This window comes from Crocodylus siamensis, chromosome 1 (genome assembly GCF_052110815.1).
Source record: "Crocodylus siamensis isolate JL-2025a chromosome 1, ASM5211081v1, whole genome shotgun sequence".
Lineage (NCBI taxonomy): Eukaryota > Metazoa > Chordata > Crocodylia > Crocodylidae > Crocodylus > Crocodylus siamensis.
The window spans coordinates 87,139,305-87,154,212 of NC_143395.1; the positions used below are offsets into that span (position 1 = coordinate 87,139,305).

The 14,908-nt window shown below is 47.0% G+C and overlaps 1 protein-coding gene across 4 annotated transcripts; it reads left to right on the forward strand.

The window, feature by feature from the left end:
• The first annotated feature begins 8,016 nt into the window (after window positions 1-8,016).
• On the forward strand, window positions 8,017-13,427 carry MTRES1 (mitochondrial transcription rescue factor 1). 4 transcript variants are annotated; one of them, XM_090037539.1, is made up of 4 exons: window positions 8,017-8,159; window positions 9,865-10,315; window positions 11,150-11,222; window positions 12,969-13,427. In XM_090037539.1, the coding sequence occupies exons 2-4, from the start codon at window positions 9,873-9,875 to the stop codon at window positions 13,143-13,145; spliced, it is 693 nt and encodes a 230-aa protein (XP_089893665.1). In that variant the 5' UTR covers window positions 8,017-8,159; window positions 9,865-9,872; the 3' UTR covers window positions 13,146-13,427. The 4 variants fall into 4 exon arrangements, with proteins under 4 accessions (XP_089893665.1, XP_089893674.1, XP_089893656.1 ...); XM_090037548.1 differs by lacking the exon at window positions 8,017-8,159 and adding an exon at window positions 8,278-8,501 and having other exon boundaries at window positions 11,153-11,222; XM_090037530.1 differs by lacking the exon at window positions 8,017-8,159 and adding an exon at window positions 8,282-8,535.
• Window positions 13,428-14,908: the final 1,481 nt, after the last annotated feature.

Here is a 14,908-nt window from a genome sequence, read left to right on the forward strand (position 1 = left end):
GTTTCTGGTAAAACTCTCAATTCATTGGATGCTGCAAACTTAAAGGCAGGCAAGGGGGTGAGGGGGGGAAAAATACACCAAATCTGTAGTATTTCACCATGGTCAGTGGCTGTGCCTTTATTAGCAGATTGCCCCCCCCCCCTTTTTTTTTTTTTTTTTTTTTAATTATGCCACAAGCCTTTCTGTCTCACCACTATTGGTCCAGAATTTCTGTAGGTGTCATGACTGGGTACACTTTCAAGGAGGGATTAGGCAAGGGGAATTGATGTTTTGGATCCAAGGGAAATCCCATATTGAAGGATGAGAAACAAAAAAAAACAAAAACAAAAACCAAACACAAAGATGGTTGCGGGAAGTGGACAAATAATATGCTAAGATTGGCATAATTCTTGTAACAGAGGGTTAAGGGACAATAGAAAGAATAAGAAAGACTGAGGAGGAGAGAGGGTTTGGAGACGAGCCTAAGCCTACAGCGGAAGAGGAAAAAGCCAAGGAATAAGAGGAGGGGAGGGTAATGTCAGCTTTGGCCCTTCACAAATGACCTAGGACAGGGGTTCTCAACCTTTTTCTTCTTGAGGCCCCACTGACTCACCTGAGCAACAGCAGCATGTTGCCCTGCCTGCCTGCAGCCCCACCTGCAATAAGAAGCCTGTGGGAACAGGCGGGATAGGATAGCTCCTTCTTGGGCTGGGCTGGGCCCGGCCCAGTGGACCCCCTGAAATCTGCTCACAGCCCCCTAGGGGGTTGCAGATCCCCAGTTGAGAACCGCTGACAGAGGATAATCTATAGAACTGTAGCTAAAGCAAAATGCCCCTAAGCCTGTTTCCGAGTAACCACAGAATGATCCTTTGCAGACATTACAATGAGCTTGGTCAGCAAAGTAAAGCAGTAACATGTCTGGATAAACCAATACTGAGAGCAAATTAAACAGAGCAAGAGGCTTAAAATGAAACATTATAAAAGAAGGCTTTGAGATGCACTATATCATGGGTTTAGCTTTAAAGTGTTACCATGCTGCCTTGGCAGCAGTAGGGGCACAACTCCATGCTGCTGCTCCCACCGCTGCTGCCACTGCCACACCTCACTTTGGCAGCCATGGTGGCATCGCACTCCTTCCCACACCAGATTCCACCTGCTGAACTGTGGAGGCAGCTCCTGTCCAGAGCTAGTCTGGCCAGGCTGCAGCACTGAGTCCCACACCCCACTATGTGCACAGAAATCTGGGGAGCATGTATTGTAGTGTGAGAGGAAGGGTGTGGGTGTGTGGGGAATGGAGGTGTGGGCACAGACAATGCATCAGTGACACTGGGGGGGACACAGACTGTGTCAGGGTGGAAGGGAATACATACTCAGACAATTATTCATATTTGATTCCCACCTGGTTATTGCTCAGCAAAATTTATTTTTAAACTTCCTCCTGCTCTGGGTCCCACTTCCTGGGCTGTGCAGGTAGCTTCTGCCCAGAGCTGGTCTGGCTCCAGCCCTGCATCCTGCTGTGGATGCATAGATCGGGGGGGGGGGGGGGGCATGTGCTCTGCCCCACCTCCTGACAGTGCCCTGCCCATCCCCATAGATTTTTCTAGAGGGAGCTGCTCTCCACCACAGTTTGGCTGCCCCCTGAATACACCTGCAGATGGTGCTCTCTGCCCCCTGTATTCCACTCCCCCCAGCCCCAAGCAGGCTCTTGCAGGCTGAAACTTTGCCAGCCTGTGAGTGGAAATCTGCAGTTTCCTGGTTTTTCTTCTTTTTAAAAGGGAGAAAAATCTGCATTTTCTCCCTTTAAAGAGGAAAAAGTCTCCATTTTTCCATGGCAAACAGATAACCTGGATCCCTGTTTATCAGTAACTAACCTAGCAGTTCACCTGTAATCCAAGTTACTAGAGATGTGTGGCAGTTGATAGGGAAAGATGAGTCTACCAGCTACAGCTTGATCAGACTGATGGAAAGCAGTGCTGGTTGGGGAGTCTGGAGAAGAGGGATGAGGGCTTGAACAGGAGCTCCAGTTGCAGATACTGAAAGAAAGAAAAATCAGATGTTAGAGGAAGAAGTGGCAGATTTGGGGCACAGAATAGATGTGAGGTTTATCGCTTAAGTCATGAGCTGGCTAGTGGAGATGGTGACAGTGACATTTAAGAAAAAGAGAGAGCTTAGGAGGCAAGATCAAGCCTGTGACACAGAGAGATGAGCTGAAGGTCCAAGAGAAGTCGCTCACTATTTGAATGAAGGTTGAAGACTTAAGAGGATCTGTCATCCTAACCACAATGAGCAAGCATCAGACCAAATAAGTGGTGGTCAGTGACAGAATACAGCACTGCCATCTCATTGTGCAGCTCTGAATAAAGTTTAGCTTAAAAGCCAGGGAACTTCATTAAGTAAAATTAAAGCAATTACATTTTTTTAAAAAGTTAAAAAATAAATTTTTGCTGAGCAATAACCAGGTGGGAATCAAATATGAATAATTGTCTGAGTACTCAAAGAGTACTGTTCGCTGCTCTTTTTGTAGAGAAGTGATTTTCCTGAGTGCAGCCTTAAGTATGAAAAGATACTGCTGCAAAATTGATTTTGACCCTCCTCTAAAGTGGAGAGGCTGGATTCCTCTAACTTCGTAATGCAAGCAGCCTCCTTGTGCCTGGCTGTGACATGAGTGAAGTTTCCCTCTGCCTGGCTTGGTTGGCACAGGACAAATCCCCTGATGTCTGGCTACAGCACAGGATGGATGAAGCTCCCCTTCCCCCACTGAATATCACCAGAGCCCATGGGTTTGTGGGCTAAATCCAATGGCTTGATAGGCCATAAGTTACAACTCCTGGTATAGTGTATTGACTAATTTGCTTGTTGCTGCTCTCTGCTTGGTATACTCAGTTTACGGTCTCATAGACTTAGTACTAGTTAGTAATATTTTCTTAGTTCAACATATAGGAGCTTCTTCTGTACTTTCAAAAGAGGAGGATTTATATTCTAGCCAGAAGTGGGTGCCCATACAAGTTCTCATTCCTAGCTAAGTCACTGTACCTAACTCCCACCAATTACAAAAGACTTAGGAGCCATATCCAAAGAGGTACTTTGGTGCCTACTTCCAAAGTTTCCATTTATCCAAATGGAGTTCAGGTCCCTAAATATCTTTTGTATATAAAAATAAGCAAGGGTTAACTTCTTACAGTTTAACTAGATACAAAAAAGAAAATGTTAAATATGAAGAAAGCAGCACCTAAATTCAGTCAAAGTTAAATCGATAAAATGGTATCTTCTTCTCCTGCCCTGCCAGGGACAGCACCAGGCTCTTCCCAGCAGCAGGGCTGGGCTGGGGCTGCACTTGGGGTGGGTGGTGGCAGCACTGAGTGGAGGCTACAGGGTTGTGGGGTGGCAAAGTGGGGCTCCCTCCCTAGCCACAGGGCTAGGTTCCCCACTTGCCTTTGGGCACACCTCCCACTTGACTTGCCTGCCATGTCTTGTTCTTATTAATTAGGATGTTAATAAAGCAGGAGGCTGCCCATTTTATGTCCTGATGCCAAGGGGTGCTATTTGCAGCTTTGAACCTCTTCTGCACTGCAGCCCATCCCTCACAGATGACATCCAGCTGTTAGTCACACCAGCCCCACAGTGGGCTCTAGAATCCTCTTATCAGGACCCTCCCCCCCTTTGATCCCTCTGCTCAGGCAGCCTACTCAGCTGCAGGGAGGTCGGCAGCCTGGCCTTCTCCCCTCTTGGGCATGGTCCCCCCCAGGACCTTTGGCCACAGAGGCCTTGGCCTTACCTCCAAGGCCAAGTGGGATACTAGGCCCTCAGCTCTGGGGCATCCCTCGCAGTGGGCCCCTATCCCTTTTAACCTTCCTGGTCCTGGTGCCAGCATTGACCAGTTGAGGGGGTACTCTACCTCCAGCCTCTCTCACTAGTCTCATACTCTCTTGGGTCCACCTTCCTGGATGTGGGAGCTGGGGTACCTCACGCCACAACTGGTATTCCAGGGTTTCACAGGGGACTCACTCCCCGCTTGGAGCAGCAGGTCATGGTGCTACTTAAGATCTTACTTTTGACCCACACTCAGTTTCCCAGCAATGGAGGACTTACTGGGGTCAGGACTTACCCATTTCTCTCTTGGGCTGAGCCCCCTTTACTCTGCCTCTGGCCCAAACTTCAGCCTCAGGCATCTAAAGACCTACCTGGGCCTACTTCCATCATTCAAGGCTCCACACCATCCCCTCCACTCAGGGCACCACACCATCCCCTCCTTCACTCAGGGCTCCAGACTGCTCCCTCACTTGGGGCTGCTTGTCTCTGTCCCCCTTCACTGGGGCTCCACACCACCCCTTCACTTGGGGCCACAGGGCTTCCCTCCCCAGCGGGCTCAGGTGGCTGCCACCATGCCTGACCCCAGCTTTCCCTCTCAGGGTCTTGTATCCCACAGGGCTCAGGTGACCACAGCCATGCCTGGCTCCCAACTGCCTCCAGTATCATGCAACCCACCTAAAGGTGAGGGATAGGATTAAGGTGCCCCTACCCACCTTTCACTGGAGTGATAACTGGCCTGGCATTTCCTGGAGGCTCCCACACCACTGGGAGGTCCACCAGGCCACCCACTCCCAGCAGGGTGCAATTTTAGGTCATGCCCAGAACTAGGAGCCACCAAACCATCCCCTACAGCATCTCCAGATCATGCCAAGAAGCCTCACAACCAGACAATGCTGCTACCTTACCTATCAGCAGGCAACTGAACTCTTTATATAGGCAGCCAGAGATCTAAAATGGCTGCCTTAATCAAGCACCTGCTGGCTGCATAGCTTTGGTCTTGAAGTGGCAGGCACCAACAGTGCCCTGCCACACACCTTCCCCCTTTAAATGGTACCTAGGGGTTTTTCCCTGCTGCTCCTCCAAAGCAGGCTCGCACTGGAGCCTGTGGGAGCCCCCAAGTGGCAAGCACCCTCAAAGGTGCTCTGCTACACACCTTCCCCCTTTGAATGAATTCAGTGCAAGACAAGAGTTCCCTAGTCTGCCTTCTCTGCTGGGCTCTGCCCCAGCCTATTGCAGCCTCTGCCATGTGGTGAGCACCACAGCCACCCCAGTAATTTGCCATAGCAGCACAGTCACAGCCCAGCCCCCGACTCCAGGAAGAGCCTGGCACAGCCCCAGCCCCACACTGCAGTGGCAGCCTGCCCTCACCCCACGCATAGATCTGGGGGCACATGCCCCCCATGACTTCCCAGGGTGCTTGTAGTGGTAGGAGCTACCCCCTCTGCCTGCACCCCCTGGATGAGCTGCTCGTGGCTCTGTCCCATGCCCCGCCCCACCCTAGCTGCACCCAGTTTTGGAAGAGTAGCTAATCTTCCTAGCTGGGCAGCAGACATCAGAGCACTGCATTTCTATGCAGAATGCCAGATCCTGCTACTCCATTTAATTAAATTTGGATGGGACTTCTTATTTCTCTACTTTTCAGATTTGGTTTGGTTCTCAGCCATTATTGAGCTGTCCTTCATTTTGTTCATCTTCATTAGTTGCTTGTTTCTCTTTGTTGTGTTTCCTTCTCCCCGTATCTTCCTAGGTCCAGTTATGGAACCAGAACTGCCGGAGGGACCAAGAACAAGTTATGGCCTTGATCATGCAAATCCTTACGAACATGCTTCATGTAACCTAAAGCAATCAGACTATATCCCTTGTGTAATACAATATATGCATGGAGGAGTGGATTGGGGCCAAACTTTCTCTGTTCGTTTCTCATGGTCAAACTCTAGTTTGGGTTGTTGTTTTTAGAATAATAGAGGATGGGAAGCATAGGCAACAGAAGGGGTGGTGCTAAAGGGGCTTAGCCCGCCCAAATGCGGGGCAGCGGTAGGGCTGCAAGGCAGCCCAACTGTGGGCTTCTGGCAGCTGCACCTGGGGTGGGGAGGGGCACTTGTGCAGCAGTGAGGGAGGGAGTGGGGCTAGGGCAAGTGCTGCACAGCCAAGGCAGGGTGGGGCGCAGGACTGAGCTGCAAGCAGCTCATCTGGAGGGCCTGGTTCCTGCTGATATGTGCACCCCAGGAGGGCATGGGGGGGGGTGCCCCCAGATCTGTGTGGGGCAGGGGAGGCAGCCACTGTAGGCTGGGGCACAGGGTGGCGCCAGGCTCTTCCAGGTGGGGGAATGGGGAGACAGGACTGGAGAAGGCTGTGCTCAGGGTGGGTGGCAGTGGTGCTAAGAGGGGGTAATGTGGGGTACCCAGCTGCCCCAAAATTTGGCATAGCCCCCCCAACCCCCGCTCCAGCACCACTGGTGTCCATCCCAAGCACAGCATGGCCCAATCCTCCTGCCAGGAAGAGCCTGCTCCATACCCCACAGACTTACCTGCACTCAGCTCCCCCAGATAATTTTTTCTCCCTCTGCCTATGATTGGAAGAGATCTCAGCAGTCATCCTGTCTAACCCCCTCCCTGGGATGTAGAGGATGCCTATCCAACCTCTTCCTGAAAGCTTCCATTGACGGAGATTCCACAACTTGCCTAGACAGCTTGTTCTACTGGCCTACTACTGTTTTCTGATGGTAGTTGTCCCATCAGGACCCTTAAATCACAGAGGTAGCTAGTACATCTCTTACCAAATCATATTTATAATGCATATTTTTACAGGGGCTGTTGATGAGACTGCTAGAAGTAGATGCAGTGGCGCTGTCAAGATGGCTCTGCAGCTCTTCTTCCTAGAGCTGGAGATGAACCTGCGGAACCTCCTGGCCTCACATGAACTTTACAACAAACCAGTGGGACTCACTAGTAGGAGGGAAGTGAGGTGCTAGACACATTCAGGGCTTGGATGGTCACCTTGGCAGATACAGAAACTGAGGTGAAGGACAACTGCCAAAGATACTTGCTATTTGTATGAACGTGCTCAAGAGGTGCACTGAACGTGCATGCATCCCAGGTACACTGTTGAGTACTCTGCACTCTGTTCCCTTCCGACTCTTCAGTAGCATAGTACGTTGTGCACTGTTTGTGCCGTGACGCTACTGCTGCCAGGGAATTTTCTGCTCCAGGGAGCCTAAAGCGGCCAAATGGAATCTAGACATTTACAGGGCGTGTGGCCCCATAAATCTAGCCTGCATAGCTCTCAGTACCTTGAAGTACAAAACATGGGGAGTGCAATGCAGTGTATGTGTAGGTGAACATGATAATTTGCAAACTCAGCAGCAAAGTGTCTTTGGCCCATGAGCATAAAACTTGATGCTAATGAAGTACAAATGATCTGGGAGCAAGCAGAAGCTAGCAGGATTGAAGAGCTCAGTCTGCCAGCTAGGATGAAGGGCATATTAAAGGAGAGGGTTGGCGAGACTTGTCCATGGCAAAGAGCTAGAACTGCTGTTGCCCTGTAGCGTCCATACTGATTCCCGCAAGGGCAAAGGGCCATGACTCTCCTGTGGTTGTATTTGACACCCGCTTAAACTAGGTCAGTGGTTCTCAACCTGTTTAGACTCAAGGCACCCCTGGACAGACTCAGGGCAGCCCTCGGCAAATGCCAGCGCTTAGTCAGAAAATAAGAGCGAAAAAGAAAAACAACAGAGCAGATTATACTGTTGCAAAGACCCCACAAAGACCACAACTGTGGATTCTTGTTTGAAATCACTGGCTTTATCATGTGAATCAAGTCTGTGCACCTCAGGCCTCTGTAGCAACCCACTGGTGAATCGTGCAGTAAGTTCAGACTGGCCAGCTATGCAAAGCTAGCATCAGGCCAGAAAAGCATCCACCCCGCTATAGAAAGAGCCTACCATCCTCGAAGTTAGTGCTTGAAAAACAGGTAACAGTTGCATAGCTGGTTTCTACTTAGCTTTCACTTTAGCACATAGTAGGGTTTACAGCGCTAAGGCAGTGTGACACCCTTGGAAGGCCCAAGGTGGCACTGGGTTGGGACTTGCTGCCCCCGGTGTGAAGTGCTGACCCCACACTCAGCCCGAGGGGGAAATAACTAGGCGCCAGGAGCCCGGGGGAGGGACCCTCGGCGCGCCCTGACCACAAGCCCGAGCAGAAGGGAGTCTTGTGATGACGTCACAGCCGCCCTCTGCCAAGGCGGGAGCAATCTCCGGGCGCGATGTCCCGCCTGCCGCGTTCAGGCGGAACCTCCCGACTGACGCGCCCGCTGTAGGAGCAAACAGAGGAGCGCAGAGGCTGGGACCCCGACGGGGGTTAACGCTGCGTGAGGTAGATTTCCATTGGTTTAAAAGGGAGAGTTCAGAACAAGGGAGGGACTAATGCGTTAAAGGATTACAGGTGAGGGAGGGGCCGAAAGGAACTCGGCCGTTGGCGCATGCGCACCTAGCGACACCAGCCGGCCGGACAGTCGGACCGAGTAATTCAATCTACGTCACAGTCCTCCCCTCCGCACCCCACTGCGCAGGGAGGGGTCTGGCGCCGGGCTCAGGAGGAGGCGCGAGGGACACTGTCCGCCGGCCAGCAGGGGGCGCGAGAAACAGCGCTCCGCCCTCCGCGCGGCTGCTGGGGAAGAGGACGGGCAGGCCGGGGCCGAGGCGCCGGCGGACGCGGGTAACGGCGCGCCCCGCCCCGCCCCGCGACTCTGGTGGGGCTGGGGGTGGCTCTGAGCTGGCGGAGGGTGGTGCTGGGAGCTGCCGGGCCGAGGCGCTGCGGGAACGGACATGACAGGCGGGGGACAACGGTTCGGCCCCCACCCCCTGTCCCGAACGCGGCGGGCAGCCACTGCACATGCGCCGCGGCAGTTGGCCGCTGATGACGTTAGGGCCGTGGCACGCGGGGGCAGGGCCCCGCGCCCCCAGCATTTCGGCTGGACAGTGTCCGGTTTTGTGATACCACCACGACCTCCCTTTCTCAGGCTCGTGTCCAGACCGGACCCCCCCCCGGTCAGCTGCTCCTTGTCTCTGTCACACCTGTCCGAACCCGGGCCGCCTCCCATTGGTTCAGGCCCTCCCGCTGCCCCTCACCAGCTCCTCTGCTCCTGGCAGCTGCCCCACTTTCCCCTCCAGGCTGGTCCCCTCTGGTGAGAGGGAGCAGAGGTGTTACCTTTTAGCTGGTTCGGTGTGCAAGAAACCTTTCATTTTAGTGCCCTGCACACCCTGAGAAGTGCTAAAGCCTTTGCAAGCACCATGGCCCTGCCAAATTTCAAACCAGGACCATATCTGTAGAGGGAATATGGAAGATATCCACCCCCCACCCCGCCAGTGCTGAAACTGATAAAATCATTTTACTTATCTCCTCTAAATTCACTTGGGGAGAGGGAAAAAACCATAGAAACTAAAGCCTACAAAGGCCGAGGCCAAGGCAAGCACGTGGACATGCAGGATTACAGTAGAAACCAGAATTCATGCTGTGCCACAAGGTTCCCCCCAGAATTTCTGGCTTTCTGATATTGGCACATTTCGCATGTTAAAACTTTATTTTAGGAATGATTTACTCATTGCTGTGTGCAAAAAGAGTGTTGTTAGTGTTGCTGTGGATGATGACTTGAGAGGATACATCATCCTCTCCATATAGCAGGGGTGTGCAAAATGTGCCAGGTCCCTTTGGCATGATTTTTTATTGTGCATGGCCGCACATGTGTACAGCTTAGAGGGAACACTACCTATGGCACCCATGAAAGCATCTCAAGGCACCCTGATTGAGAATTACTGGGACAGAGGCTGGCACTGGACTTTTGTTAGTTTTCAGGATAACTGTGCTATTTATAACAGAACTAGGAAACTACTTAAACTACTGTATGAGAATAAGATGAACTTTCAATAGAAAGATGTTATGCATTGTTATTGCTGTATGAAAATCTAGATTCTTTTTACAACAAGGAAAAAAGTGCTAATATTAATAGTCACTTGCTTGAAAGATTTCCCCCCCACCCCCCAATAATGAAAACAAAACCGAATCTGCGCCTTTGTTTCAGGGTATGCTATGACTGGCTTCAGACTGCCCATTACTGCTGTTAGAAAACTAAATGTCTGGCTTGCAGTCTGCGAGAAATTCCCTTCTAATAAATTCTGTATCTCCTGGAAGAGATGCATCTCCTTTGGTCAACAACTGGCTACAATAAACTACAAAAATTATTTCAGCATTTCTCCTGTGAAACTTTATGCGTTTATAAGACCTTCTGTAGAATGTACATCATTGCTTTCTGTACGAACTAGAAGTAATTCAAGATCTGGGAAAAAGAAACAAACTATGCAACAAGAGGAGGAGGATGAAGATGAAGAGGATGAAGATGGAGGGAAAAGTGATTCAGAAGAGGAATTTGAAGATGACCTCACTACAGAAAAAATTCACAAGGACCTTGAAAGAGTAGTGCCGTGTCTGCGGTATGATGTTGTCATGAAAGCTGGTCTAGACACTGCAAGAAAGTAAGTATGCCTATTTATGTAATTTACTGATAAGGACATTATTCAGTGAGTTAACTGGGGTTTGGATACCCTTTTTATTATTAGAGTAACTTAGCAAGGAAGATTTTTTTAACTTCAGTGCCTACATTTGTCTTTTTAAAAACGTACATCTAAATTTATTTATTTGAAACATTTGCATTTTGCAGAACGTTAGGAACTTATCACTTCCTGCTTAAGGAGACACTGTTGTTTTTTTTTGTTTTTAGCCATCATTCATACTTTTCCCCATTTTTAAAGAAAGACAAGCTTAAGTATTTCACTAATGGGAAGAAAGGTTTCTGGTTGTTGACTGAAGTGCAAAAAAACCTCCCCTTGGACTGCTAGATGAAAATTTCAAACCAGTTCTACAATAAATGTAAATCTGATGTACTAACACTACCAAATATGCATAAATCGTATAATAAATCCATAGTAATGTACATTTTAAATGATCTTTATAGACTATTTAGCAAGCTAGTTTGCGACAATATGCTAGAGTGACTTGATGAAAAAGCCCTAGATAAAAATTGATGCTTAAAACTGTCTGATTACGTGCAAGAGACATTTTGTTAGGTGTGCAGACACCAGCCTTTATAAATACTCCTAAGCATTCCCTAGAGGCACATCGAAAATATTTTTGCCTTCCAGTTTAAGTCAATCCTTAAGTAACCCTGACAGAAATAAGTGTATGCTTTGTGTCCAATTTCCTGTTGAGCACACTTTGCAGGGGTACTGCATTATTGCTTTTCTGTAAAGATCTGCACTTGATTGCTTCACAAGGATTGTTTTATTTTGCTGGGCTTTTTTTTCTTTTAGCAGAGTAGAAGATGCATTCTACAGGAATGACCTCAGATTGAATGGAGAAAAATTGTGGAAAAAAAGCAGAACTGTAAGGTTTCATTTTAATATAAAATTCTTTAAACTAATAAGATTGTAACTAATGCTGATACTCCATGCTCCTTCCTACTTTTTTACATCCATTACAGGATGCAGGGATTATAAATGTCTTTTAAAACAGTGTGAATGTCAATCACTCGGGTTAAAAGAAAACATGACAGTAGGTAAATAATGGGAGACTTGAAGAGAAGATCAGCTACCCATATGTCAGGAGCCCTCTGTTTTATCTGGAAGGATCTAAAGTGATTGTATGTGTAGCCTTCCCATTAAACAGAGGTAGTAGCAATTAGCTGAATAATACAGCTTGCTCTTTTCCCTTCAGAAAAATGCGCAGGGGGTGGATGGTTTTGTTTTTGGAAGATTACCTGAAATAAAGGTGTTTGAAGGTGTAGAGAGGGAAGTTACATAGTAAATGTACATAGTAAATGTACAGTGAGGGAAGTTACATAATAAATGAACAGGAGGGTTGTTTCAAGCAGAAGGGAAGAGCAGGACAAAGTCAGCAGAATTGGATAGCATATTAACATAGAAGTCAAGGCTGGGAGTGGTAGGGGAGAGACATAGTCAGTCTGAAATCAAGTATAAGCCAAGGTAAATTTGCACCTTAGTGGTAGTAGAAATAGTGGAATTAAAGGCAGAGCTTTGGGGCAGACAAAAGGTTTTAGGCTAGGTATGTGGGTCATGGGGAAGTAAGTATGATTGGATCAAAGATTATTTTGGCATCTTTGTTTTGAAATGGCTGAAGGGGTAATCCAAATAGGAGACTGCCACAGCTGTATCTGATAATAGAAATGAGAAGTATGTATTTAAAGAAAGCACCATCAGAATAGTAAGTTAAGAACTAGTTAGTGGTATTCCTTCATGATGGAGAGAAGTTGTCATTTATTGGAGAATCAGAGACTCTCATTGGCAAAAAAAATAAAAAGAATATTTCTAACCACAGTGCGTGGAACATCATGGTAGCCAAAGTTATTGCTGTATGATGGGAAAAGGAGGAATAACATTGGTTTCCAATTTCAAAACTCAAACAAGTCTAGTTACTATGACATTTTAGTCATTTCTTGTAAATTTCAAAGGAAGCCTAAGTAGTTGATCATAACAGTGTGTTCACTTATAACATATAGATCAGAGGTTCTCAATGTTTTTTGTACCAGGACCCATTTGTAAACATCAGTGGCCAGTCCTGACCCAGCACCCCTCACTCCTGACCTGCTGCCCCTATGTGTGGGGCAGTGGGGTGCCTAAGTAGCAAGGGAAAAGCCACAGTTTCCCATGTTTTTCTCCTTTAAAAAAGAATCAATTTTTAAGGTTTGTTCACAACCCTTTCATATATTCTTGCGACCCATGGGTTGAGAAACATTGATATGGACAACTTCTTAGAGTGATAAATAGTTTCCTTTTGCCTTATTCTTTCATATGCTATTATCTCTGTATCTTAGCTATTAATTGAAGTTGTCTGAAGCATTTTGCATAAATTAATCATTTGGTTACATCTGCCCTACAAAAGGAATGAAGTATAAATCCCAATGCATCTTTTGTGCAGGGAGTTGTGAGGGGAAGCACTTATATTGCTCATTTGAAAGCCTACAGTATAGCATATGGCATATACAGTCACCCTGCCACCTCCCACAAAAGACAAGAAGAATAATAGCTTGGGAAAAGAGGATAATTAAAATTGCATATATATTTGGGAAACTTCCCCCCACCCCATGTTAATGACCTCTCTTTCTGTTTTCAGGTGAAAGTTGGTGACACACTAGATCTCCTACTAGGTGAGGACAAAGAAACAGAAGCCATGGTAGTTACACGAGTTGTCTTAAGAAAAGTATCAGAAAAGACTGGAAATGAAAAATACAAAGTGCTTTTGAGGCGCTGGAAACACTTAAAAGTACCCAAACAGGATGTACTTAAGTAACAAAGGTTTGCATGTGGCAGCATGAGACTTCTTGTGGAATTATATCATTGTAGCTAAACATGAATTTTGGTTAAAGAAAATTATGGTACCTTTTCTTAAGGGTTTGTGATAAAATATTACCATCCTTGCCACATACATCACTGTTGGTCCTTTGACAGTTTGTCAGTTCAGTCTGTTCTGTTAATTTTTTTTATAGTATTGTGGAAAATGTTTAATTTCCAGGTGGTTCACCTAAAGATGGTATCTATATATGATTGATGAATAAAGAGTGAGTATACCTAACCGTTTAACTGTTGTAGTAATTTTGATGAGCAAAATCAGAGACATTAAGATTAAGGGTCGCTTCAGAATAAATGAAAGAGAAATCATGGCTCCTAGCCTTTACATAAAGATTTTTTAAGGTTTTTTGCCATCATATCTCGATCATCTCACTTCAGGATCATGAAACAGTTTTTGAAGGAGAAAGACAGGATGACTCAAATGGCTTCTCTTTATGGTTACCAGTTTGTAACTGACCTACCTCAATAGTGACAGGCATCACCATCTGATAACGTATCAGTTGATTCTGCAAACCCTGTTTGTTATTCCCACGGCCAGTTAGTCAATTTCTTCACTTCATAGACATTAGGGGCTAGAAGAGACCTCATGAAGTCATTGAGTCCAGGCCTCCCATTTCTTCATAGTGGCAAGGAATAAGTGGAGGTGGAAAGACTCACTCATGTCATGACTGGTGATTATACAGTGTTCCCTTACAACCTGCAAAAGGGTAGACAACCAGTTCTCAACTCCTCCTTCAGGTGCAGTAGGAGCAGGCGCTTCCCAGTTAGACCCTGCACAAAGTGCATAGGGCCATTTCACCTGGCTGCAGTAGTAGTAGTAGTAGTGGCACTAGCACTGTGGCACCCTTGAAAGGATCTTGCCTGTTGAGAACCACTGGGGTAAAAGATCTTTTGTATGAGTTTTAGAACAGCATTTTGGCATATTTTTATATAAGGCAACACACTTGTCATACTTAATCTTATGTAGAAAATGAAAAAAGGTAATTAAAGTTTCTTATCCTTAAATTTTGAATGAAATCTCACACTTAGTCCATGACGCAGTGATTGCAAGATTTGGGTCGCTTAGTGTTAACATCTAGTGATTGGCTTATCTGTTTTTTTTCTTTTATTTTTTATAAGATTTTTTTGTGATTCTATCAATACAGGTACATAATTACTCAGAAACCTAGTCCCCACCTTTCCTAACACCACCTTTTATTTCACTTAAGTCATCTACTTTATGGCTTAGTGTCCTGGTGTAATTAATAACCTTAAAAGTGTGGTAACAGTGTTATTTGAAAAAAATTGGTGCAAAATGAAACTACTTATGCCCTTTAGAAATGACTAAGCTTATGTCTCTGATGCCTCTGGGGCAAGCTGAATACTACCACTGAGAAAGAAGCCCCCCCAACTCCTTTATTCTTGCTGTGCATGTGGTGCTGGCCAAAAAGTCACTTTGGGGCATGGACAAACCTTCACTTGGGGCATTTCAAGAGGGGCAAGTGAGCTGCTGCTGCTCTGGATTAGGCAGCAGCTGTTACGCTGTAATGATTACTTGTGCATGTCCTGATACAAATGAAGTAAAGTTGCTCCAACTTTAAGCCTGCTTCATCCAGGGTTAAAGTTGGGTTGATTTAGCTAACTTGTATTGCTACAGGCTCATGCACGCATACACTCTAACTGCTAACAGCTACTGCAGGCTCTCCAAGCAGCAGCAGCAGCTCC

Excerpts from the sequence above, each read along its gene's own strand:
- MTRES1 (XM_090037539.1), top strand. The coding sequence starts at position 9,873 with ATGACTGGCTTCAGACTGCCCATTACTGCTGTTAGAAAACTAAATGTC. Across the intron at positions 10,316-11,149 it reads GGTCTAGACACTGCAAGAAA|CAGAGTAGAAGATGCATTCT; the intron begins GTAAGTATGCCT and ends TTTTTCTTTTAG. Across the intron at positions 11,223-12,968 it reads TGTGGAAAAAAAGCAGAACT|GTGAAAGTTGGTGACACACT; the intron begins GTAAGGTTTCAT and ends TTCTGTTTTCAG.